Source organism: Numenius arquata, chromosome 6 (assembly GCF_964106895.1).
Source record: "Numenius arquata chromosome 6, bNumArq3.hap1.1, whole genome shotgun sequence".
NCBI lineage: Eukaryota > Metazoa > Chordata > Aves > Charadriiformes > Scolopacidae > Numenius > Numenius arquata.
In genome coordinates, this window is record NC_133581.1 from 50,293,719 (window position 1) to 50,320,618 (window position 26,900).

General features: G+C 35.7%; 1 protein-coding gene across 3 annotated transcripts in view; it reads right to left on the reverse strand.

The window, feature by feature from the left end:
- The window catches only part of CDIN1 (CDAN1 interacting nuclease 1), a 131,477-nt gene that overhangs the window by 100,430 nt on the left and 4,147 nt on the right, over positions 1 to 26,900 (reverse strand). For all 3 annotated transcript variants that reach the window (XM_074148869.1, XM_074148868.1, XM_074148870.1), the window contains exons 2-4: positions 6,711 to 6,756; positions 5,781 to 5,845; positions 2,440 to 2,500 (exon numbers count right to left, since the gene is read on the reverse strand). In XM_074148869.1, coding sequence (XP_074004970.1) covers positions 2,440 to 2,500; positions 5,781 to 5,845; positions 6,711 to 6,756 — 172 coding nt within the window. The remainder of the gene's footprint in view (positions 1 to 2,439; positions 2,501 to 5,780; positions 5,846 to 6,710; positions 6,757 to 26,900) is intronic.

Genomic DNA, 26,900 nt, shown 5'->3' on the forward strand with positions numbered 1-26,900 from the left:
ATACTCCCTTAGCGAATCAGTTTTAACTATGAAACAGTAAACCTTGCTTACAAATTGTCACAGTGAATTTTTCTTGCCATGTTTTCAAGTTCAATATTCATACAAAAATTTTACCTCGATTTAGTAACTAGAGAAAAAAAGGTGGCTTCGTTTGTGCATACATTTTTTTCCAAATATGTATGTACTTGGATGCCCTTAAATTCCCCAAGTAGAGAGAAATGCTTTCCACGGAGCTGCTTATTTCCAGTAACCCACATCAGAGCTGACACATGAAAAATGGTGAAATTACTGAAGGTAGTCCAGCCTGAATAAGGACTACCTTATTAGTTCAGGTACTTGCATCTCCCTAATTTTCATATTAATCATGTGTCCATCTTTCTTTGAAATAGGGCCATCATGCTTCATGTCAGAATTTAGCATGTAAGTAAAATTCATAGTGCTTCAAATCTCACTTGAAAATATTTGTATGAAGAGAACAGTGACTAATTTTATTATTCCTATCTAACAGAAATGAGATTTATTTTAGTCCTTTTGCACTACATATACAATATGAAGAAGTTAGCAAGTAAAATTTTAAAAAAAGAATTAAAAGTAGTCTCACAAATCCTCAAAAAACAAACCCAAAAGATAATAATATGGAGCTTTTCCTATTTAACAGAGATGCTACACACTGTAATGCACCTATGTTATATATTTCTCATCAATTTTTACAGTTTCCACTGATTAAATATATATTGACTCATAAAGTATTACCATTACATCAATTGTCAGCAGATGCAAGAGTATGTCATTTAAATATTAACTATCATATAAAAATGGCAGCTTGATTGTTTGGAAGCAGTAATCTGGTGCTGGTTATTGCCACATTTCCCTAATGCATTAGGCAGCAGTCACAAAATGCATTGCCTTTCTTATATACCTGCTACTACAAAATCAGAAGCAGATAAGTTCTTTGTATATCTCCCCTTTCTCTTAGATTTAATTTTTATTTATTTCTGAACTGCAGATATCTTTGATCTGAATTGCAAAAATGCATTAGTATAATATAAACAAAGATATGCTCACTAGAGTCAGAAATTATATGCATCGTCTCTAAATCAATGGGAAAAAATATACAAAGAACCAGTAACAGATATATTACTTTGTGCTTGAAATATTTTTATGACAGTTCCCATATAATATGGGCACGAGATATCATGAATTGGGTTGTTTACCTAAATTCTTAATAAGATTGTACTTATTTAAAGTACATTCGATTCTCAGTACTTTAAGACTTGTCTTTTCCAGAAACGATAAGCTACACATTACCACTAATATGAAATAAATCCTTTATTCTATGCTAACTGCATGATCAGAATATGTGGACACTTCACAGACCATTAAAACCTTCCAGTAATTGATAGGTAATCGCTCATTTGCTGGCTGCAGCAATGTACATGAGAGAGAAACCATTCTTTCTTGCTAATGTAACATGTAGAACTTGCTGCTATTGCAACACTTAATGTTCGTAGTGCCATATCATTTTTAATGCAAACACTCATTTTCTGCCTCCTTCTTACATTTTCCATTAAAATGCAACACAAACCAGCATACATTTCATCCTATCCCTTTGAGGGTTGCATAAGCAGTTCCAAGGAGTATCAGCTATTGTATTGTTATTATTATTATAAATAAATATTTTAGAGTTCAAAAGGTAGATATTTCATCAATTATTTTTTTTAGGAGGCTCACTGCCACTTTTTAAAACTTTTTATATCTTCTTTAAGGTAGTGCTTTAGATAGCAGTTTTTAATGCAAGTAACACCTTGCATCCCAAGGCAGATTCATGTTATAGTTAATAAACAGCATCAATAAATTTGTCAAGACTTCAATGGCAACTGTACTGAACTTTTCATACACCAGCTTTTCTAGGAAATGGCTATACTGAGGAATTTATTCTGCTTAATTGCTTTATATTAAGCAGTTTTCATTGGCCATTCTCTAATCTGTACGAACAGAAATAAACGGAGTCTGGAAAATGAACTGTTTTAACCCTTCTTATTATTTTAAAAAAATAAATCTTAGATGGGTTTTGTTATTAAGAACAAGAATCAAATATAAGTAAAATTGATGCAACTCCATTTAATTAATGTGGGAATTTTTAGTAAGTTTGTGCATTAAAGACCTAAGGTCTGTCTGAAATTTCCAGCAAAATACAAATTCAGAGTTTCTTACACATTTGCCTTGAAGTTAGGAGACTAATTAAATTAACTGATTTATTAATAAATGGGGCTTTTTGTCTAATTATTGTAAGTACTAACAGACTGGGGAACCATTTTAAATGTCTAATGTGCCTTGAAACCATTTTTTTTAGGTTAATTACATTTCTCACTAAAGTCACTATAGATATGCCCCTTAGGTTTTACACTGGAAGATTAAAGAAAAAGTAAAGATGATTACCTCATTGGCCAGCTCCAGTAATACAGGGGCAGCTGCATTTTTCATCACCCCATTCAGGTACCTAGACAAGACAAAGCCAGGTAATTCTGCAGTGACACGAAAAGGCCAGTTTATACATGTTAGTAACCCTTGTGAATCTCTTTCATTTGGGCAAAGTACCCCAGTACAGAGTATTTAATGGGAAATCTTTTAAGACATAAGTATTTTAAACAATCACTAACTCTCCAGGGTTGTCACATATTCATCTGCAAGATATATCAATTTCAGTTGTCATTAGTTAAAACCACAATAAATCAAGACATTAAAAAAAATTTGGCTTAATGACGTACAAATAGATTATATCTGTACAACTTAAAGATGCATCACATACAAATAAACCTCAATTATTCGCAGTGAAGATTTTGGTTTCCACATGACTTTCAACTATGAAGATGTATTTTCATCTTTTTCAATTCACTACTATGGACAAAAACATAAATTCTCAAATTCAATCCAAATTTTATCACCTGGGCAGTAGTTTAAATACTAAAGGCTTACGTTAGTGAAATTAGAGTCTAACAACTAAATTAATATTCTGAAGAGAAAATAAAAGAAGAAATATTTAGGATCTGATAAAGCATGATAAAAAGTCATTATCCTATCAATGGCAAAGGCTTAATGTTTCCGGTTAAGGGTATTAGACTGCTATGGATACACACTGATGTTTCTGACCATCGCCTCACACAATATTGCCTTCCTCACTTCTGTTACTTTCACTGTTTGATGTTTACATTTCAATAATGTCTAAAAGCTGTTCTCAAGAGTTGATGGGAATAAGCTATATTATTGGAAGCCACTTTGTGCTTTGTAGCCATGTGGAAAAGAACAATAGTTACCAACATTTGAACCTGCTCATTTATCCTCTCTGTATTCGTATAGCACATCATTACTGACATCATTAGAAGGCCACAACCTTTTCAGCTCTATTATTATCTATCCATCAGAGGCCACTCTTCTGCTTATTAGTTACAGACATTAAAATTCTTTGTCATTTTACCTTTCTGTGGAATGGGTGTAACACCTTTACACAAACCTCTTCACAGAGGATTAGAGGGCTTCTTGTTTGCAAGTTTTTCTGAGGCTCAATGAGTAAAGGAAAGGATAAAGGCTAAAAGCTTTTTGCTGTAACCTATTTGAATTCTACATAAAAAACCCACAAAACAAGATGCCTCGTGTATATTTAAACATTGAAAATTTATAACAGAAATAAAAAAGGAGAGATGATAAACAAAATACCCAACCAGGAAGATTTACATGAGATTAATGTTCTAAAACATGCATCTAGTTGAACGAACAGCAAAGCTACAGCTGACAATGGAGTAATTTTCTGTCAGTTTCTTTCTAATGCTACTGGCAATTCCATTATGGACACACAAGTCCCACACGCTGATGGCAATACTGTTCTGAAAAGCTTGCTGATCCTTCTTGTAATTTGCGTTTGTGTTTGCCTAAATTTAAGACTAGTAAGTCTCGGCAGAGCAGCAGAAACTACTCCACTCAACTGTACTTCTATTTGCTCCCAACAGGGACCATTGGAAATTACTACCTTCAAAAATTGGTAGGTTCTGACCTATTGCTTGTATGTTGGTGGGAATGGGAAGGAGCATACCACACAGGCTGGGGTTTACAGTAGTAAGATAGATGCTACAAAAGAGCAGAGGAGAAGACATGTTTGTCATGTTTATGCTTGAAGCATTTCAGACTGGCTTCTGACTCAAGTAGTCTGCCCCTGTAGCTTATGAAACATACTACACAGTAAATCTGCTAAAACAGGATTGAGATGAGTTTTCTAACTATTAACTAGAACATCTCTGATTTTAAAACATGTGCATTTTATTCGGCCATGTTAATACATTTGCAATATGAAATACCTAGAAATAGCATAAAGAATGATTTTCCCTACCACCACCATATAGCTTCATACATAATGCATTAGTTATGTACTGCTATCATACTTCAGACAGTATAGGAGGGGACAGGAGACCAAATCCTCCCACCTGATGTGAGCCAAACTTAATCATACCTACAGCCTTACCGACACCAATAGAACTACTACTTTGCATAAAGCAGAATTTGGTCCCATGTTTCAGGTTTAAGATGTTGGAACTAGTAACGCATCATAAAAGTGTTTTAAATGATTTACATATATTCTAAGAAAAGGATTATTTACACAGTAGTTACAATTAACATAGGGCACTTCACTGAAACTGTGCAAGTGAAAAGTAATTAAAAGTAGTATTGCATACACATGGTTATTAACACACCAAAACTTTAAGCCAATATTCTTCCTAAACAAGAATCAACACTAGGAAAAGTGCACTGTGATCCAGCACAACTTTTTACAGAACAATACAACTACTAAAAAACAGCCCCAAAACAACCCCCAAAACAGCCCAATTCACAGTAGATATACTAAACCAGTGTCTGATATAATCAGGCTGTGCAGAGTTTTTAAATATATGATGCTGCAGAAATACAGTTAATTGTTTACAAATGAAGGCTTTTTGTTTATTTTCCTGATTCATATAGATTAATATTAAGCATAAATATCAGACATCTATAATCACAAGTATGAACTCACTTGCCATACAAGCTCCTCAGATCTGTCAGTCTACAAAGTAATATTTTAATTGCATATCTTTACTAGTTATCAGTATGCCCCAATTATGTCATTGCAACACTTTTAGTAAAGCCTGGTGAAGTAACAGACAAACTATAAGGTGTAGAAAATACAATTTATTAGCTTAAGATGCAAACAATTGTAAAATACAGTAAAATGACATAAAGGTTTTCATCCTCCCTTAACAGCTACTTCTGACACTTACGATGATAAAACAGTAGTGATATAAAAATTAGTGCTTTAACCGGCAATACATGAATTTAATATGTAACTTTTTGTAATGTAACACAAATGTTGTTTTAAAAGTACAAGCAACTGTAACAGAACAAGCTCCCTTGCTGTAAGGAAGTTATCATCAATGTTAGTCTTGACACAGAAATCCTGTAATTACAAACTATAGGCAATATAAAATGCTATCACATACACTGTAAAAATATTTGCTTATCCTCACTTAGAGCCAAGGAAGAAAACCCTTTTGTAATGAGACTGAACAAAAGCTGAAAAATTTCTGCATTTTCACGGAAAAAAAATTTTGAGTGAACCATTCTATATCCCTCATCCCAAATTTTTAATTTATTTTTATAGAAAATTAGATTCATAAGCTAATAAGCTAATTTACTCATAATTGCCATAACAATTAGTAGTTTTGATTATATTCTTAACCAGGGTGCGGAGGTCATACCTTTGGTAGTAAGTTTCAATAGCTTCAGCAGTGTGATGTTTGGCATGTGTTCTTTTGATTTGTTTCTAGAAAAACAAAAGAACAAACAAAGAGTCTTACAAATGTGTCATAGATCAAAACACAGAAATCATGACTAACCCAAACACATGTTTCTTGGCTACACTTTGATATATAAACTGAACTATGTTTTTAGATTCTGTACAGAAATGACATTCAATCTACCTATTGAATTGAACGTTTTCAGACTGTACTGCAATGTACCATATATGTAAAAGCCAGTAAGGTCACAATAATTGAATCTAAATAAGTTTACTGAAGGCTACAGAGGGCAAAGAAAAACTTGTTCTCTCTTTCAACCTTTGTATTAATTTTCCCTCAATTCAATTCCATCTAAGTCTGGTGCACTCTAGTTTTACAATTCAATTGGCATTTTTAACCAGGAAGAACATTGCTTAAAAACAACTTATTTGAAAAACTACAAAAAGTAATTCCATAGAGACTTGCCACTTGACTGACACCTGTCATCTCATGATAAATGACTCCATTTTCTGCCTCTCTTGCCTTCTGCCACTCCGGCAATGGTCATTTATCATCATCTCTGTCAGCAATGGAAAGCAGCACTGACAGTGCAAGTCAGCAAACATTTAGCACATGGAACCACGCAACACAGGGAAATTATTATTGTCAGAATAATAATGGTTTAGCATAATTTATTACAGGTCCACCAAATAAGCAAAGGCTAGATGTTATTAGACAGATGGATGGGTAGGCTTGGCAGCCATCCACTGAGACTCAGGCGGTGCTTGATGTGGAAAAGGGAACATCCTCCAAACCAATCAGAAAGCTGGCAGTTCAATTACAAAGAAATAAAGGGACATTCATCATTCAATTAGGCACCTGTCAACCCTCACAAAGGAGAAAACTTCTAACCTGGTACTCCTGGGAGAAGATGCTCAGCAGAGTGGACTGCGATTGACTGGAACAAATAAAAGAAGGACAAAGTTAATTACTGGAGTGCACTGCAAAGAAACAAAAGAGAAGGGAGCTTCAAAGGTAGGCCTGCTGCCCTGTAATCTAACAGAACATGAAAACAAGTGTGGAAAAGTTGTTCCAGATGAACACCTCAGACAAAGGCTTCCTGCTGCTAGGTCAAGGAGAGAGCGTATGAGGGAGGGGAGGAAAATATAGCAAGAGTTTCAAAGCAAACAATCATATTGTTTGGGTGATTCCCTTTTCAGCTTCAGAACACACAAAGTCCTATCAGGAGCAGGTAGCTGAGTTAAAAGGGAACAGGCAAAAAGGAAAACAAAGCAAAATTTCCATTAATAATTGATGGAGTTAAATTCCACCAGCAGTTGGGAACATGCCGCTTGTTCATTGGCAACATATTGAAATTCATTTTGTTAGCAGCAAGGGAACCTCTTCAGTAGCTGTCTCATATTCAGGTTAAAAACTTCCCCCTCTGTCAGAAGTAGCATATGGGACCACTGGAACATTCCCACTGAAACCGATGTGCTTTGAAAATAGAAACTTTCACAGCAGGAAGCCGAGATTCCCTGGAGTCGGTCATTTCCAAAAGCTGCCATAAGCTTCATTCATCTAAGGCTCCACTCAATGTCAAACACCTGGCAATGAAGCAACCTGAAAAGCATTCTTCCCAAGTGGGAATTTTTCTTTCTGAATTGTTAACATTTAAAAATGGGACAAGATTTTTTTTCCCTCTGAAAGGCAATCAATACCACACTGCTACTGTTTTCAATTGTCCTCTGTGGATATATCTACCTCATCACATCCTGAATACAATTAATTACTCCTGATATATTTTCCTACTACATGCAACTTGAACAAATTATAGTCTCAATAAATCCAGTTTTATGGTACAGCAAAGCATTATGAATAATTAACATTTTTCCTTTCGTGAACTTACCTACTAAGGCATAGCACAGGTAGTTCAAAGATTCAGCAATGTCTAAGTCTTGCTCTTCTGCCAGATTTCTTGTAAGTGAATTTAATACCTGTATCACATCATATGGACATTAAATGTAAATGTTCTCTCCATGCTTAAATGGCCTTTCTCCTTGCAATTTTCACACCTCAGAAATACTAATTTAATATACGGAAGTCTTACTCCCATTTTTCAAAAGGGAAAACTGAGGCACAGAATGAGGCAATAAATGGTTTGTTCAGGTTTAAACAGACAGTATATCTATGCAGCACAATATGAAAAGTTACCTCTAAACCAACCAGCATTAGGTACAAAGTGACTAGACTAACACAGTGCTATAAAACAAGCTCACTAGTTTGTCTTATCCATACTGGTGCTTCCAGCATCTTTGCCATAACACTGTATTTTGGGCTTGTCTGCCCAGTGCAACATCTGTGTGACAGCAGTAAGCTGAGCCTTGATCTCTGGTACTTGACACAAGAATGTTCACCCTGAGTACTCACTGACTGAATGTTAAAACCAGAGAAAAATGATTGCAACATAAACTGACTTATATGCAGATTTATGAACTCCATGGATTACAGAAAAATTAACTACAATATAGTCAAGAATGTCAATATTCTTAAATATGCATCATTTGACACAAAGGCCAGTGGGTATGTACCACAATACATCCCAAAAAGATGCACCATCCAATCATGGGAACCTTCAAATGTACATGTAATCATTAGAAGGTGAACAAAGGAAAGAAATTAAGATTATATACTTGCACAGGATATGTACATATGCAAAGCTTAGGTATTCCAAGTAGATTTATTTTAAAAAAATCTGCAGGCTATAAATAAGTTGGATACATATGGCCCCCTAATGGCTCTCCACGTAACTATTATTATCTGGCAGATTTACACGGTCGTAATGGTAGAACCAAACTTGGAGAAAAGATGTGGGAAAAACCAAAACGAAAGAGGAGAGCATTTAACTGAATGTCTGGTTTGAGTTCTCTTCCACTGACACACCAATTTGTGTATTTTTAGGCTACACCCATTACGATTATGGTACTTTCTCTACCGTTATCCCACTATACGCACTGCAACATGAAAAAATTAAGACCATTATCCCTCTTCTTCACACTACTTCAGTTTAGTCCAACAGTCCTCTCCCATGCTTCCAAATGTTCAGATCATTTAGGACTTACCACAAACACTAAAAAATTCAGTCCAACAACTGAGTAAGTTGGATATATACTGGATAGCAGTACAAAAACATTAAGACTGTGACAAAAAGAATTATTTCAATAGTACCATGCAAGGAATTTCAAGGCTTACTACCAGAAGATCTTTCTCCTTCCCCTGGAGAAGTGGATTTCTGTCTTCACATGGCTGCTTCCACATTTCTTCTGATTAACACAGTTCCCTTCTTAAACACTAAAATCACTTATTTGCCACTCAGCATTTCCTTGCCACAATTCCACTGCCACAATTTACTGACAAAATGAAGCAGCTCCTCAAAACACAGCTGGAGCATCTATTGCAAGATGCCATTGACAGAAAACTGAAACATCAATGGTTTTGGAAAGCGCTGAAAAAGACAGTACTGTGTGCTTGGAGAGGGAACAGAAGTCATGAACGGGCATTTGCATTGCAAGACATCACAGTCACAACTGCTGATACTGACAGCAGGGGTACTGCCATCTAAGTTATCATTACTTCTACAGGGGCCGCCAAATTCCTAGGGCTCCATCCGTCCTCTGATGCTTCTATACAGGATTTCAAAGCAGCAAATGAGCAGACAAATTAATATAGCTGAGATATGCAGGTAAACAAACATAACACTGACAATACCATTTATTCAAAATAACATTTCAGTGCTGCATTATTGCCTCATATGGAATAAACTTTATAGTAATCCTCATGGCTTACTGGAAGGTAAGGATATAGATATGCTTATGTCCAATAAGCTCTTTTGCTGAGCATCAACTGTAGAGCCAAGGTACAGATTTGCTGATTTTCTGAAACAAACAAACAAACAAAAAACCCAAACTCATAATTCCAAGTACTACCTAGTTTAAATAATTAATAAATTAATGTGTTATCCATCTTGTAGAACTAAATCTATTTTCCAGGAAGACAAGTAAACTTTCCTCTTAAGTTCTGTAGCAGCCACTTCCATGGAAACATTTCCTTCTGCAATTCCAGATGGTAATGGATCTAACTTCCAGAGCTCTGCTCAAAGCAATCAACCTCGCTCTTCAAATATCCTCTTTTTCTTATACACCAGCATCCATAGTGAACCAATTTACCTTTTGTTACTCTGTGTTGATGTCTGAATGCCTGATGCACTTTGTGCTCTTGTCAATATATAACTGGATTTAGGTAGAAAACTCTGAAATCTAAAATCTGCTACAAAATGCCAGTTTTTTTAAAAGAAAATAACTTTTATTTTAAATAAATGAAATGTCATTTCTAGGTTCCAAATGATATAAAGATATAAAAATTTGCTTATCATAAAAAAAAAAGCAGTATTACAGATACCAAAGTCCATCCACATTTAGAATGGGATGCCCAAGTCAGGCCAGAACAAGGGGTAAGAGAAATTATCTCTAAGAACTCAGAGATCAGTCAAGCTAAAACGACAACTGCAAGTCTGGTGCTGGAAAAAGAATATGCCTTTTAGTCACTTAATATGTAAGAATAAAATTTACACCATTCTCTGCTAATGAATCCCAGAATTTTGTAGAAGAGGAATGCTATCATCCCTGGACAGTATTTCAGAAATGTTTTGTTTTGCAATGAGAATTCATATATAAACTAGTAACAGATAATATGCTGATGCAGATCAGTGCTTCATAACTAGAGTTGATATAAAACTCTGGCCAAGAAGGAGCTAGTAAGGATGAAAATAATTTAATTGGATCAGATCATCTTCTCAACAAAGCAGGCTTGCAGATCTAGCCAAGATTTGGGGTGGTGTCCAACTTAATATTTGTTATTTACTCCAGCCTCACCAGGAGAAAATCCAAACGTGACAACTTCTGCAAATACTGTATTATCAGCCCTTGCAAATAATTAATTCTTTGGGGATAACATGAAAGTCACACTTTTCTACTTTATTTTCTGAGATTACTGAAAAAAATATAATTTTAGGTGGAACATTCCACCTTGTTACGACGATAAATATATTGGTAAAAAACTGAATGTGGGGGCAGAAGCCGTGTTTCCAAAATGCAGAAGGTGTTATGTGTGAAATTCCAACGCAGCAGTGTCAAACCTTCTCTTGGAAGTACATACAACATTGCACTTAGCTACTATTGGAATTCAGGTAGTGGAAGAAATTGTTTCTTTCCTTCCACAATCTCCAGTACCAGTATGTACTGCTAATCATATCCCTTTGTGAAATGTTCTGAAAGACATCAAGAGTTTCTCATTTCTAGTAACTGGAAAAGAACTTCCCCTTTCAATCTATAGTAAGTTTTAAAATATTTTTGCTAATGCAATACTGAGCTTTAAAATAAAAGTAATGCATACAACTTAGGGCTAGAATTGCATGGTGCTGCCGTGCTTGATTAAGAATCTATGTGAGGAAAGAAATATATATATTTGACAAATTTAAATGACCGGAGGTGGGCAGGGAATCCTCCTCACAGCTAGCCTGAAATTCCAGAATGTGTGTCTAAAATACATTTTTCCTGTTACATTATAAAAGACATGAAAGAAACCCAAACAGCCTTTTAATTCTCAGCTTCTGTACTGCAAACACTTTGGAACAGGGACTCCTAAAGAAAGCAATGTTTCTGTACTGCTTATCACACGCTAACTAGTCTGCTCTTATTTCTAAAAGCTCTGTCGATAATGAATTTCAAATAGATCTAGCAGCATCGGTTCAAATACATAACACATGCATAGATGTGTAGAGCCTCCTTGGCTTCCCAGAACCGTAGGATGTTCTCTACCAACCACCACCACACACCCGTAAATCAGCTAAAGCCGGTCTGATGGTGACCTTCCCACCTGAGAGGAGGTGACTACTAGCAGATTCTCAGAATTTCTTCTACATGTCAGGATTGTCAGGATGGGAAAAAGGCTTCTTAGCAGCCTAAATCATTCCACATGAATATTTAGGAAGGATCAGGAAAAATAAAGGCCTATCAAAGCTTGAGAACCACTTGGCTTATAAGCATCCAAGCACTGAAGAACTCGAAACAAGGGAGGCTCACTGACCTCTAGAACAGTTATGGCGTTAACCTCTCTTCACTGCAGCTCTTAATGTTAAAATATTTCCTAAAGTTTTAATATGCTTGTGGTCATGTCTCTGAATTAAAATTCTCAAAAAGCAGATTATCGTCTCTGTACACATTTGTACTTTATCATTCACAAATTTAACATTGATTTATCAAAAGTCAGTGAATTACTAATTTAAGCTAAATCAAAATATGTGTCTATATATATGTGTGTGTGTGCGTGTCTCTCAATATATGTGTTTAAATCAATATATAAGTTTGAATTGGAGTAACTAAGAGACATAAAAGTACCTAAGTCTTAGTTACAACAGGGTAACTTCTGTAAAGTGGTTATCTTCTGATGTTACAGCTTTCCAGTTATACCAGTTCAAGTCTGGGATACAAAACCAGTTTTAATATCTCTGCATAAGAAGCCTTCTATACAATGAAACATCACCAGTAGCTACTACTTTGGGAACTACAAAGTCAATACAGTGCTGTTGGGGAAATACTCCCATTACAAATATATTAATACTATAAAAAGTCAATAAAAAAATATATGTGTGACAAGAAGTACCTGCCGATATGCTCATTTCGGACTTAGGACCATCACAATCAAAATCTAGATAAAATTCAAGTGCATCTGCAGAACTGTAGCATTAACCAGTTTTGAAATTCTCTGATATCCACTTCAATAAACTGTACAACAGCTCAACTCAAAATGCTTAAATACGAATGAGTTTCTAAAAACTGTCTTTGCATCAAAGTCGACTTCATACCTTTGGTTGGATCAAAAATAAAAGCCAGAAGAGTTCAAGGAAAAAGACATCCTGCATTGCAGGCTTAACACTATCCAATGATAATAAAAAGGTTAAATGCAGGCATGTGCATACAACTTGGCTGCCTATAGCCAGGGTTATGAGAATAACTGTATGACAAAACTCCGAGAAGGCTACTGGAGAAGAGTCATCACTTCTGTGACCTTGACACTGGCTGGTCCCACAACTTCTATACAATTTAGTGATGTGCGAGAACAGATGATGGTGCAATACATAGAAATGGCAGCATTTAAAATTCATAGTAGCATAAGGCCATTACTTTTCCCACTGGGCCACTTGAACTTTAATAATGTCTGACCTAGTTGGCCAATAAGTTCTAGCAGCAGACAGAGGAAAATTGCCAGTATTAGATACTGTTTGAATGATTTTTCATTTAGAAAGACTTAGATGTTCCTTTAAGAACAGGGCACCAATTCTTCCTGTAGACACTTCATTTTTTGGTGTCTGTGGTAACAGCTAATATATTTTTAAAACAACTGCAGACTATGAACAATCAGCATCAGGCATGAAAAAAACAAAATGCAGAGGTAAATACAAATTATCAATACAGGCAATGATCACAAAATAATACTAGCGCTTCACAGAGATAAATTCCACCTTCTTTCACCCACACCACATTTAACTTCCAACAGCGTAATACAAGTGTAACTCAAAATATGCCATATTCAAATGATTACAAAGTATTTCTGATCCAGCCCCCAAAATGAGATGAGAATTCGGAATAAAGACACACAATTTTTCCATTCATAGACCTATGCTTATGATGAGAAGAACAACATTATGCTTTAACAGTGGATAAACATTGACAGATATTACGGTTAAAAACAGAACTCTGAAAACATAGGAACAGAAGAGCAGTATTTCCAAATGAAAAGAAAATACTTTGTGGTCTTATTATCTCAGTAAGCAAGTACAGAACATAGACAGTAATTTGCCTGAGATATTTTCTGATATTTTTTCTTTCCAGAGTTAAACAGCACAGTGCTTGTTGCATGAATGTTTGAAACCTACTTAAATGCCAAACCCACACAGAGACCTTTGTAAGTAAATACTCTTTCACTAATGTTTCAAGTAAAGTCTCTTCCATAAAAACATAAAACAAGTTTGTATGGTTCACTTTTCAGGCTGAAAAATATTTTCAGATGCAATACGGAACGAAAACAGGTTCACAACATGGGTTTAAAAAATACAATGTCAGTGCTGAAACATGAAATTAAAATTCTCAAATATTCTGACTTCAGACTTCAATGACTATCAAATCTTTTCACCTTAGACACACCAGAACTTCTCTGGTACCCTTTGATCATTTAGTCAGGGAGTCACTGATAAAAAGAAACTGATAGGAGTCAAATAGGGTATGCCTCCCACATACACCTTGATAATCACAATACTAGTCCTCCTCATCTCCATCTCCTGGTACTGTCTAAAATTCTGCTTTTAAGTGTACCAATAAACTTTCTTGGAAAATTAAATAAAAAAGGTAAAGCTTGCGACTAACATAAGCAGATGATTTTCTATGTCCCTGTCCTCAACTACTACAAGTTACTTAGCAAGAAGAAAGGTTTCTAAATACACAGGAAAGAATCAGTAAACACATCCCAAAGCAGAGGCATAGAGCAGCATACCAGAGACTGAGAGAAAAAACCAAAACCTCTGTAAATTCCTTGTTTGCACTTAACTGTACACCATCCACACTTTATTTCAATTTAACCTCAGTTAAGATTATACAGAAAACATATTTGCAAGTTTGGACTCTTTTTCTTAGTACCACAATCTAAATGTTGAACCATTAGGCAAAAATACACAAAAGTTGTAGTTGTCTGATGACGGTTGTGCAAAGAAAGATGCTCCTAGGCTGCAACAGCAATGGACCTCAACAAGCAGTTAAGGCAAAGAAGCCACAATTTAAACCAGGGATTTATCCCTCACCTTTCCTATCTGCCCTCTTGATAGGGTCAAGATCCATACATTGAACAAAACATTACTGGAAAGAGATATTTGATATATTCATTTTGCATTTATCTTCCTCATTTTGCTTGGCTAACTCTTACCATGCTACTTCCCCTTTCCCCCAGGAAAAGAATCGGATTATAGAATACCTTGTCAAGAGAAGTCTTTCAGACTCCACTCTTAAATTTCCTAATTGTGGAGAAAATCATTCCACTTTTTTGTCAAACTTATGTCGTCCTGTATAAACTAGATGTTTAAATTTCCTTTTGGAAAACTATTTTTATGAGTGAATGGCAATTTGAAGCTCATTAGACTGTTCATTTTACATTAAAAAATTAGCCTGTATGTAAAAAGCATATCCGTGCCAATTTGAAACTAAATAAATCCCCAAACACCCTTAAACAATTTGCTCCTAAAAGTATATAATCAAATTTAGAAAACTATAAATTATATTTAAATTTATTATTTACAAGCAATTAATTACGAAGACAGCCAGGTGGCTTTCATTACATAAATTACTGTTAATGACACTTGCCTCATGCTGCTACTGTATTTAGCATTTGCATGCATCACATGTCAGGCACACACGCTGTTGCATAGCTATCTCCAGGGTAAAAAGTGTACACCTTTAGTCAAAAAAGCTTCCAGTAATTCAATCAAAATTGTTAATTCCTTAAACAAGTCAGAATCTTATTAATATTCCCATACAGCATATAATTTAAAGAATTTTGGCTCTATCTAACATGGATGATACAGAAGAGTAGTTTTAAGTAAATTCCAATTTTGGGAACGATACAGACATAAGGCAAGAAATTAATCCACTTATAGCTAGTCCCCTTGAGATTTTTAGTCTTAAGCACTAAACAGTGCTTATCATTTAAAAGTTTATGATTTTAAAGCTACTCATAATTCCAAAACAAAAGGCAAAACCGATAATAATTCTTGTCCATCTACCTAGCCGACAGTACAGTACTTTGCCTTGTATCTGTAAGTTATTGTACCATATATGTAGATATTTACAAAGTCTACTTTCAGCCCCAGGGTTATAGCTTGCTGTGCCATATAGGGAATAAACTAATTTAATCTACTACTTACTTCCCATTGCAAAGATGGCATAAACATCCTAAGAAGGAAATCCAGCTGTTCCTTTTTACTAGTGGTCTTCCAGCATTCTTTTTTAAAAAGCTGTCCACCTACAATGGGCAGGCAATATGAAGGGAACATCTGACGAGGTAATCACAATATTACATTATTCTATCCCAAAACTTCTCTAACCTTCTTTTCCAGCACTACCAACAAGATTTTCCTTTTCCTCCCTCTTCTTTCCAGAGGATTTATTCTTTCTTGTGCTTTGCACTGCTCTGAAAATCCGTACAATGACCATATGCCTTGCTTCCTACAGTGCCGCAGAAAAGGTTGGGTTTCCAGGAAGACTCTTATTCCATGCAGTAACTGAACAGAATCATCTCCAATGTAAACAGTCAATAGGTTCAAAATATAGCACCACCTTCATTAAGCACCAAAATTTGACCAGTCTTGGTAGATGGGCCTGGAGGCCTTGGTATATAAAATTGGAAGCCAAGGAAGAAGGAAAACTAGTTCAACATTAAACATTTGTTGTATGTTAAAATAAACTGAAGATGACCTCAACATGCATCAAGTCATACGGCATGACTCACTGACGCTTCTTAAATTTCTGGGAGTTGTCAAAAACATAATAAAAATATACATTGTCATTTTTACATTAAGCACATAAGGCCTAGACTTTGCAAAAAAAATAAAATCCATGAGATGGGGGTAACTAAACTTCACTGGAATTCAGTGAAATTTGCCTGTTAACATCTTTCAGGAAGCTTTCAAAATGGCCTCACACAAAACATCCCAGCCTTATCCTCTCCCATTTCAAAGTCTTTATATATTCTAGTAAAGCAGCAAAGGCCACAGAGCCTTTTCCTCCTCCAGATTATTTTTAATTTGTTCTTCACATTTAAATATCAGGTCTTTGTATGCTACCTAACTTCTAAGAGTGGCAAATTAGCAGAACTAGGACATCAGAAAAACTGGAAATGGAGAAGATGAGAGAAAAAAAATAATATCTTTGGACTGTTTATATTTCTGCATGTTAGTAACTATATTCTCATAAAAAAGTGTACACTCTTACAAAAGTCGAAGAGTCACCCCCTTCATGTTTTCCAATCAAAAAAAGGGATGTCAAGACCTAGTTCATAGAAACCAAAAGATTTAGAGGGAAGAAGGGGTCTAAGCCATAAATTAGTACTAATTTGGGTGGATACCCTTTGTTTTCAAACTTCTCCTTTTAAGAATAAGTAAAATTTTCTTCTTAAAGGTAATTTTTCCTTCCCCACAACAGTAAAGCTTTAAGGGCAAAAATGGAAAAAAATGGCATGAATGTAATTTTTAGCACAGCAGATATGCAAATACTTTTTTCTCTCTGTACCCCAAAGTATTTTGTTAATGCACCACTTTCCACTAAACCAACTGCAAACAAATCTTTAAGTTAAAGTTATGGCTGTTCATATGTAATCTGTTACCTGGATTAAAAAAAAAAAAAAAAAAAAAAAGGCAGAAGGCCTCTCTAGCCACCTAATCACCATATCAATGACACATGCCACAACAGAGAAGCACTAGTTTATTTGATTGATCATGGTAGATAAACTCCAAATAACAGAGAAATTAACAAATGCTTGACATTTGCTCAACATCCATTATTCTGACACTGCTTTCAGGATTTCAAAGCCTGGGAGTATGCTTAATCAACATTCATATTCCCTAGTGAGCTACAGGCACCATATTGCGCCCCGCCTTAGTACTGATGAAAACTGCATATTGGCCATTTCCAAAATGTTCTGGGACTCCACACAGGGCCCCTTCTCTCCCTTGTTCCTGTTCTGCAGTTTTCTTTTAAACACTTCCAAGACAAAAGCATCTGCCAGTTTTTCTCTCTGGGGATGTATGCAAAATGAACTTAACAGTTTTAAGGCAGAAGAAACCCTCACATCTAAATTCATTCATAGGACAGAAAAGGGCCTAAGAGGCCTCTCCAGGGACAAAACCCTGCTGAAATTTTCCCCGACAACAGTGGGAGCTTTATAAAATCTAAGTCCAGACAATTTCCAATTCAAATGCCCAGCATAGCATGACCTTTGTCAGATCTATGAGCCCTAGATGCACCCACTATTTTTTTATTCTAACCAGCACAGACATTAGACAGGGCACTACTGCTAAGCAGGAGGTTGAATATTTGCATGCTCTTCTATTGTGAAAATGTAACAGTGACAGCACTGTGTCGAATTCTTTTCCCCCTAGAACTTTAACTCCATAGGAGAGGCATAGCTGACAGATGACTCTCCCAACATCTGTGTTATGTACACCGCACAGCTGAGGAACCTTGGATCACTGTCACGGCTTCTTGGAGATGACCTACACCTTTCTTATACCTACTAGTGATCAAAAAAGGAAAATAAAAATTTGAAAACGCCGGTTTTTTAAATGAAAAGTAAATATGGCAAGAAAGATTAACATAATTTAGTCATTAAGCTGTTCACATAGCAGCTCACCATATGTTGTATAAATGTCCTATACAAAATAATTTATCAGACCTGACACGTTGCACATCATATTGTATTATTTAATATGCTTACTAAAATTTCATGGATCAAGCGCCACTTCTGAAAGCATACAGAAAGCCCTAGAAAATATTTCTTCATCTTCCATGATTTATTTTGATTACCTTTTACAGCTACATGACAAAGTGGAACTTGCAAAATTATGAGGTTAAGGTTTGCACAGCTATTCCTTCATATACTAAAATATAACAAATGGCTCCATGTCTATATACCATTTTATTTGCATTTAATATTCAGCAGCACATTAAAATAAGCACATTGCTTTCCACTGCATATTTTAATAATTTTAACTGGTTATTTCAGTAAACATCCTGATTCACTAATGCAAAGTTCCATTGATAGAAACATATATATCTCCTTGATGAAGAGACTAGAGCTAAGAACTAAAAAAAAAACCTAAAGCAAACAATTAGCATGTGTCACGTTGACCACCCCAAACCTGTCTACACAGAAATATATTAATCTCTACACAGTAGCTGAAACGTTTGAATAAGATTTTTAAATTATTGAGGTTTAAAATGTTCAAATGGCAAGCACCTATGTGCAGATAAATGGACAAAATTCTCTACCCAAAAACCTCAAAACCACAAAAATAATCATGTATGAGAATGATCGCCTGTTACTGGCAAGGTCTGTGATTAAATAGTAAATTTTAAAAATTTACAAAAAGCATAAGCAGGAAGCTTGTAGATAACAGTTGGGTAACCAATGGGATGTGTTTGGAAAAAAAACTCTCTGCAGTTAGAGGACATATCAAACAGATAGATATGACTAGGAAAATATTCAGACTGAACCCATATATTTATTCCATACAGGATCATTTTCCTTTTTCTCTCTCAGACCACTGATGTCAAAGGAACACAATACAAATGAGATAAAAAATGTAGTCCGACTTCTCTTTTTGGTCAATAATTAAATTCTCCTGTTTCTAATAACAGAATAAAGGAAAACATATTCCTGTATCAGGTAACTCATTGGAATGACATCATGATGTCCATGTATTTGAAACAGAACTTGCTTGGCCTACTGGAGTACCTGCCAACTGGTCAAAGCAAATCTTTCTTTTTAAGCTCTGTAAGAACCAGAAATCTAGCTTACGAGCTATTTTTATCTTTTTATATTTTGCGTATCCAAGATAACGCTCTTGTCTAGGAAGACACATTGCTCAGCTGTGCTGAAAACTGAAGGACAGCTGTCTTGACAACATGCATTTTATATTAATGCTGGAAATGGCTATGTTCAGTAGCCTTTTCATTTGTAGGAACCTACACTCACTCTCTGGCTATTAGTTATTGCACTTTGTACCAGTTGTAGCCTCATAATACGCATCTGCATTCCACAGAAGTGCAATAAAGAACTGGATGTTACCAGTATCAATAGTGCACTGAGAAGTTCTGCCATCTCCTAGCCAACCACAAATGGAACCAGAGATACACAGTGTCCTTACTGCTGTCTGGGTCCTTAATAACAACGAGGAACTCCTAAAGACCCTTTATATGAATTCAGTCACAGAAGTGAGTATTCTATTTTGGTCATAGCTTTTATGTTGTCTTTGAAAAGTTTTCAGACAGACAGGCTGCATTACACAAGAGACTACCTTTGCTATCACGTGTCTTACTCAAAGAAATATTTTACAACATTCTGCTTTCTGTGGAAGAATAATGAGTGCTATCTTAGGACATTTTTATTCACTGTTGAAGCTTCTGGAGGTATCTGGGAATCCATACTATCTAATGCTTCCAAGACCTTGCAGGCCTAGATACAGATATGCAAACAGAGGATATTCACACAAACAATGATGTCCTCTTCAGCACCACATTGTGATCCGAAGCCATTTTCCAGTTTGGATGGACAGTAACACTTGCTTAAATATCCCATTCAGATGAGAAGGATAAAGCAGGGAACTGAAGTTCAAGAATTCTCCAGCATAAAGCAATGAGACTGTCACTATCAATCAGGCTACTGGATATTCTGAAGCGTGCACTGGAAGGGATAACGTATCCAATTCACATCTCTATCTCATTCAAAACAATACAGACACTAGAATTTTAAAAAAACATGTATGATAAGAAACCATAGGATAGATAAAAATGCTTTAGTTGCTGACAAAGCAGAACTTTTCAACCTGAGGGGTTCACAAACCAAAATGTCTTTCCCACAACAGGGGCAGATTCCTGTTTGGCAAATTTAAGCCTGCTGACAAGAAGTACATTTACTTTGAATTCTCCATTTGAAGTCCATGGACAACAAGGACTCCATGAAATACAAGTTGAAAACTAACGATGAAGCGTGAAATCTTAGCATGCCAATGAGAGTTTGAAATCTACTTGTATGGTACCAATTAGTCAAACAAACAAATGAACAAGGCTTTTAACCATCACCGGATCTGAAGAAAATAGAGCCGTATTTTTCCTCTCCTTTTCAATGCTGTTGGGTTTTTTGGTCTAGGCTTGCCTTAGAAGACAATTTTAGTAGGATCAGTTACTGTATTCTATATTCTTATAGAAATTAATCCTTACCATTATTTCACTCAGTTTGAAGTATAATACAAGCTTCTGAGACTTTCACATTGCAAAGAGATATGGTATTTTCACCAGGACACTAAAGGAATAAACAATTAAAAAATGACTCTCATAGAAGCATATATGTTATTTTATTAAGTGATGTGATATGCTTAGGGGCATATATCAGGACCAAAATGGTTGTAGTCATTAATTTAAGTAATAAATCATAGGTCCTGCCAACAATGACAGCAAACAGATGCTAACAAGAAAATGTATTATTTAATATTGTCATGTGTTATAAAAATGTAAGTGTTTAGGACATGTCTTAAATTTTTATAATAATATGCATTTAATACATTACTGTTTTGACACATACAAGAATCAAATTTATAGGTCTCATTCGGCACTTGCTTTCTCTTCTGTGAACACAGAATGGATTCCTGAGGGAAAAAAAGCTCAAGAAGTGAATGTTTCAAATAGATGTTTGCAACAAAATCGAGTTGTTTGTCTTGCTGTCTTGAAGTAAATATCATAAGCACTGAATCTCATTAGAAAATGAAAACTAACCTATTTGCCTTCATGTAAACAGAAGTTTTCCCTGAAAGTTCCCAGGAAATTCAAACTATGAAGTTTATGTATATATATGGACAGCAAAAGATCTAATAATTTGCTACAAAGTTAAAAAAAATAATTCCATACCATCCTTACAAGCAGAATGTCAGTACTGAATGAACCTGCTAAGTTTTAAAAGTAGTAGAAGTTCTATTTTCCACTGTGTCTTATTATTTGTTTCCTACATCAGTTTAAATAATACCATGGAACGCTACAATTATTTTCACCGACTGCATCCCCTGCAAAAATGCCACAACCAAGCCAAAATCTATGTTAGTTATTAAAAACATGACCTCTTCCATTCATAGCCAGTCTCTTCTCAGAACTCTGAAAGCTGGAACAGAATGATGATCTGATTCAAGTACTGACATCTGAAAGCGTAGGAAATGCAACAGTGCCTTTTGGCAAGCCCAGCCACGCTGAACTGAACCACTGCGCGTACACCTTTTCCAGCCCTGCATCTCTGCTGCTGTACAGCCTTCTGCATAAGGCCCCTCTGCAGAAGGGGCAATCGCTTCTAAGAAGATCACTGCTTTTTCCAAACACTTCTGTTTTGCTCTAAGGAAACTGTTTGGATAATAACACTCCTGTTTGCGTTCTGTTTCACTTTCATTTTCAATCAACTCCTCCAGGTATCAGCACAGTTCCTTTCTTGGAAGTGCTTCAACTCAGTGCTTTAAAACACTTGAGGAAGCAGTGATCAGAGTATGGAAACTAAATTTTCTTCATTAAATCTACTGAAGCAGATATTAAAAATGCATTTAATATACTGGGGATGGCTGGTGGGCATCACTGACTGTGACAGGCCAGTTACTGATGAGCTGCTGTCAGACGGCCTTCTCAGCAGGGATCTGTGTCTAAGTCTGCTGAAGGACAGCAATATCTTCCCTTGTGTGTAAGCTCTATTCATCTCCCAAGTATTTACTAAATCACAGACCTCTGCACACAAACCCAGCGTTTCAGCGCATGCTAACAAATGATGGATGGCCTAGTCAATTCGTTATGTCCTGAAAGCGTGATTTCCTGCCATTCCAATCATCAAACCTCTAGAGCCTTCAGAGCTGATCAGTCCTGGAGAATATATTTTGCAGGCTCTATTAAAGGAGTAGAGGTTCTTTCCATTAGTCTCAAACTTTTTTTTTTTTTCTGTCTGATTTAAAGAGAACTCCCTCCTTCCCCCTCCTTCCAACAGCACCACCGCTACCACTCTTATCTGTGTAAAATATTCAGAGCATGTACTGTTAGTATGTTAGTAAAATAGCACTCCTGGAACACCAGCCAGTTAAAAAGACAGATTTTGTTTGTGACTACTATAAAACACGACAATCTTTTATTTAAATTCATCTATACGTCTTTATTATGTAACCTAGACAACCCCCAAAACATTTTGTAACTTAGCTTCTTTGATCAAATACCTTTTACAGCAAGGGAGTGCTCAAAAGGACCCATTTTCTTTGTATTTGTCTAGTGAAACATATCGGAGCTCTCTTAATTGTGTTTCTCCTAAAAGCATAAGCCACTTAGGAATAAAGTTCCGATGTTCCAAAGACAGGTTAGCTGTCAAAGAAATAAAGCTTCTAGATTTCACCCTTTTCATAGCAAGGCAATATACTTGACAGTCTTTCTTCTACATGCTAGAGGAGAAATTTTATTTAGCTTACCTATTCAATGATCTATAGGAGCAGAATATACGTACCTCACACTCCTTATTCTGAAACACTGAACTTCAAACGAATTAAGTCTACAGCTGCTGAAGAATTAGCTGCCTACCGTACAGCACAGTTTTTGAAGGTGGTGTAACAGCTATAAGGAAACAAGGTAAATAAGCATTTGGTTAACTCTGAAATGCAAAGACCTTGGATTTCTTTGCTCGCTAGGTGTGATCCAGCCACAGCCAGCACAAACCAATCCACATTGCCCTACCGTTCACCTCAACCTTGACCTGGAGATTAAACTCACTTTTATTGCACACAAAGGTCATCTGTGTTAGGTCAAAATTCAAAGTCCCTTGTCAGCTAAGGTTGATATATTCCAACCTTTCCTACTCTAATGCATCAAATTTTTCATGGTGAGGTCATATTCAGCAGACAGTGTATTCAGCAATTTATCGTGCCATTGTAATATAGCCCGGAATATGACTGACCAAAAAATAACACATGAATAAAATATTTTCCCCTCTGATGTAGCAAATCCTCTTTGCTCATAAAACTCTAGCCGAGACTTGTTTGCAGGCTTCAGAAGAATGATGCACTATGGAACTGTTTCTGAAATACAATTAAGAATTATCATGTTTATCATCATTGTCCTTAAGTACATGCAACATGAATATAATGGTATTCTAAAATCCACAAGTCAATTAAAATGCACATATGGTCAGTGTTAAAACTTCCACTTCATCCCTCTTTAACAACCACCATAATCTGGCCCTTAAATCTACAGACATCTGTTGGTCTGTCTGATGACACCAAGCTTGCTTTAGAATGAAATACTTAGGAAAAAACAGTGCTACAAGACTTACATTCTTATCCTACTGGTGATTATCACAACCGTGGAATTTGCGAAGTGGCAAAAAGTACAACCAAATTAAACTTCACGAAGTAACACAGTATTGTACACTAAGACAACTCCTCCAGCTTTGACACATAAAAGGATTTTCTTTCTGTTTTTCTTTCTCTATTTTCTTTCCCTTTCTTTTAATCTTTTTTCCTTCTCTATTTTCCTGTTTTATTTTCCTTTTTTCTTTTTTCTCCTTTTTTTTTAATTTCTTTTTCTCTTTTTTTTTGTCTTGCATTTTCTCACTTTCCCCTCTTGTCTATATTTCTCTTTTCTCTTTTAATTTTTTTATTTCTTTTTGTGTCCTTTTTTCTTTTTATCTCTTTCTCTCTTTTCTTCTGTATTAAATAAGAGCCTAACACACAGCTACAACAGACTCAGAATGTATTTTCAAATTATAGGCAACTAATTTCCACGTCTGCTTTGAGAGGCCCCCTCCAATCATTGTATTTCACCATCAAGTCTTCAAAGGATATAGGACTGGCTTCTAAGTGCTTTGTATAAATTCCTCAAGGCTAAAAAGGCTTTCCCTTTACTCAGCCAAAATGAATTTCACAAGTGTAATAAGTCCTGTTCTGTGTGATTATTTTTTTTATAAAATGAACTATACTCTCATATGGTAGCACATCATATTGGAAGGGGAAAAGGTTAAGAGAGAAGGAAGAGTCTTATCAGTACTCAAGAATTCAGAAAGCACAACCTTAATTTTGGTTGCATATTTCAAGCAAAATTTCAAGAATAACCTATAAAATAACTGCATTTTGCTAGGATGGACAACATATGTGAGAATGCTTGTAAAGAAGAGGATTATTACACTTATAAAAATTTTAACAGAAAGCTACTATGAACTTCCCTCAAAATTAACTTTCATGTTGACACATGCTTATACATGTCATCTACTTTTTAGTTAAGAGACAACATGCAAACGACTCAAAACCCCCCTTTCAATCTCTTTCCACACAGATCTGCAAGGCAGCCATGTCCTGAAGACCTAGAATTTACACGTGCCAATGTAAGAATTTTCTGTCTAAAGCCTGTCTGTTGGTATTGGAGGGCCTCAAAACTGAGCAAAACTGTATTTTCCATTCTACTCTGAAAGCTTCCACTGCTATCAATACCTAGATTTTAGATTAAGTATCTTACGTTAAATCTAATGAATAACAGAGGAGACAAAGTTCTTCAGAGTTATATGCTGATTTCGTTAATTTCTGTCACACAATACTTTGCATTAAAGGGGAGGTTTAGTATCCTTCCTATTCAGGGTCACAGTATAAGCAAACAGGTTTTTAGCAAGACATACCAAATCCAGCCAGTTACAAGTTCTTTAAGGCTTGTTCACTGGCATTTAAGTGAAAAGAGAACACGTGTACCGCCCTCTGCTTTAACCTATCAAAGTTGTAATACCTTTACAGGGAATTTCCTATCAAGGGTTCAAATAACAAGAACATCTTTCCAAAGGGAACAGTATCAGTTCAGAGCTCACATAATTTCCTTGTACAGTAAATTTTTACTTCATTTTAAGATTATTTTGAATACACTGCATTTTAGTGTAGGTCATTTCTGAAAATTTGTATTTTGTTATTTTTTGTTTCAAACAATGAGCCAGGACCTCTTTCTCATCTTTTTTTATCTGTCTACCTGTGAGGTTAAATTCAGCTTCAAGTACATAACACATTTTAAATTATCTTAGGCTTTTGCTACATATAATAGACAAAAGCAAATAGTAGTGTAAAACTTTGTTTACTCTGAAGTCTAATATAAAAGGAGAAAAAAGAAACACAAAACTTTAAAAATTCTACTGTTTTTGTAGCTGCTCTAGCTATATACTCCAGAACATTTAAACACAGTACACTAGTGCAAAGTATTTGCCACTTCAAAATAGACAGGGTGGAAATATACCAATATATCATTTATTGTCTCCCTCCAAGTCTCTGCATCTCCTACTAATGTCCACTTCCTTTTGTCTCATGTGCTGGTCTACTGAAGACAATGAGGTGCTTTATATAGGCAGAGCATGAATTTATTTTATTGTTAAGTAGTGAGAATATAGAAAAGCAGAGGGAGCCTAAAATGTGCCTTGATACTTTCTTTTTTTTTTTTGTAAAAGAAAGAAGTTTCTAGCACTCATGGGCACAAAGGCAACTTTCTTAATGAGATTTGCTAGATCAGTGTTTGCAGAGTAAAGAAAACCAGCCTAATTTCTCTGCTTTCCAAAATAATTTACCAACTATTCTTAAGAGCAGGGAGAGCAGAAGTTAAAAGAATTATGTCAGTTTTGCCATGATGAGAGCCTTTCCAGACAGAAGAGAGTGCAACTGAAGTGTCACACACACCAGTAGTCTGCCTGCTCATAAATAAGATTTCCCTGTCTAATATACCTGTGCTTGAGTCCTGAGCCTAGAGCTCTGAAAGCCCCGAGGACAGCCAGCTGCTCTCTGCTCCTGAGCTTTGCTGCTCCTCCTCCTTCCTGGGTAACAGCAGCTCCAGGGAGCACTAGAGCAGAGGACACACAATTCTCCTTCCACACTGACTCAATCTCCAGGCTCCATTAGAAGCAGGTACCAGAACACAGAAATGGAAAGAAAAAAAAAAAAAAAAAAAAGAGTAAAAAAAGAGGGACATGAAAGACAGGAGCAGTTCTACCTTCCTGTTGCCCACCACAGGGCTTATCAGTACTGCTTGATAATCTAAGCAACAGCACAAAGGCAGAATGAAATTATTGATGAAAAAGGAATATATTTCCTTGGAAATAAAACTGGCTGGAAGAGGAAAATCAGAAGCTTATCTACCCCAACTCTAAAAACCACAAAGAAAGGCAACAATGACACTGGAAAAGAGGAAGAAAAAAAAGGTA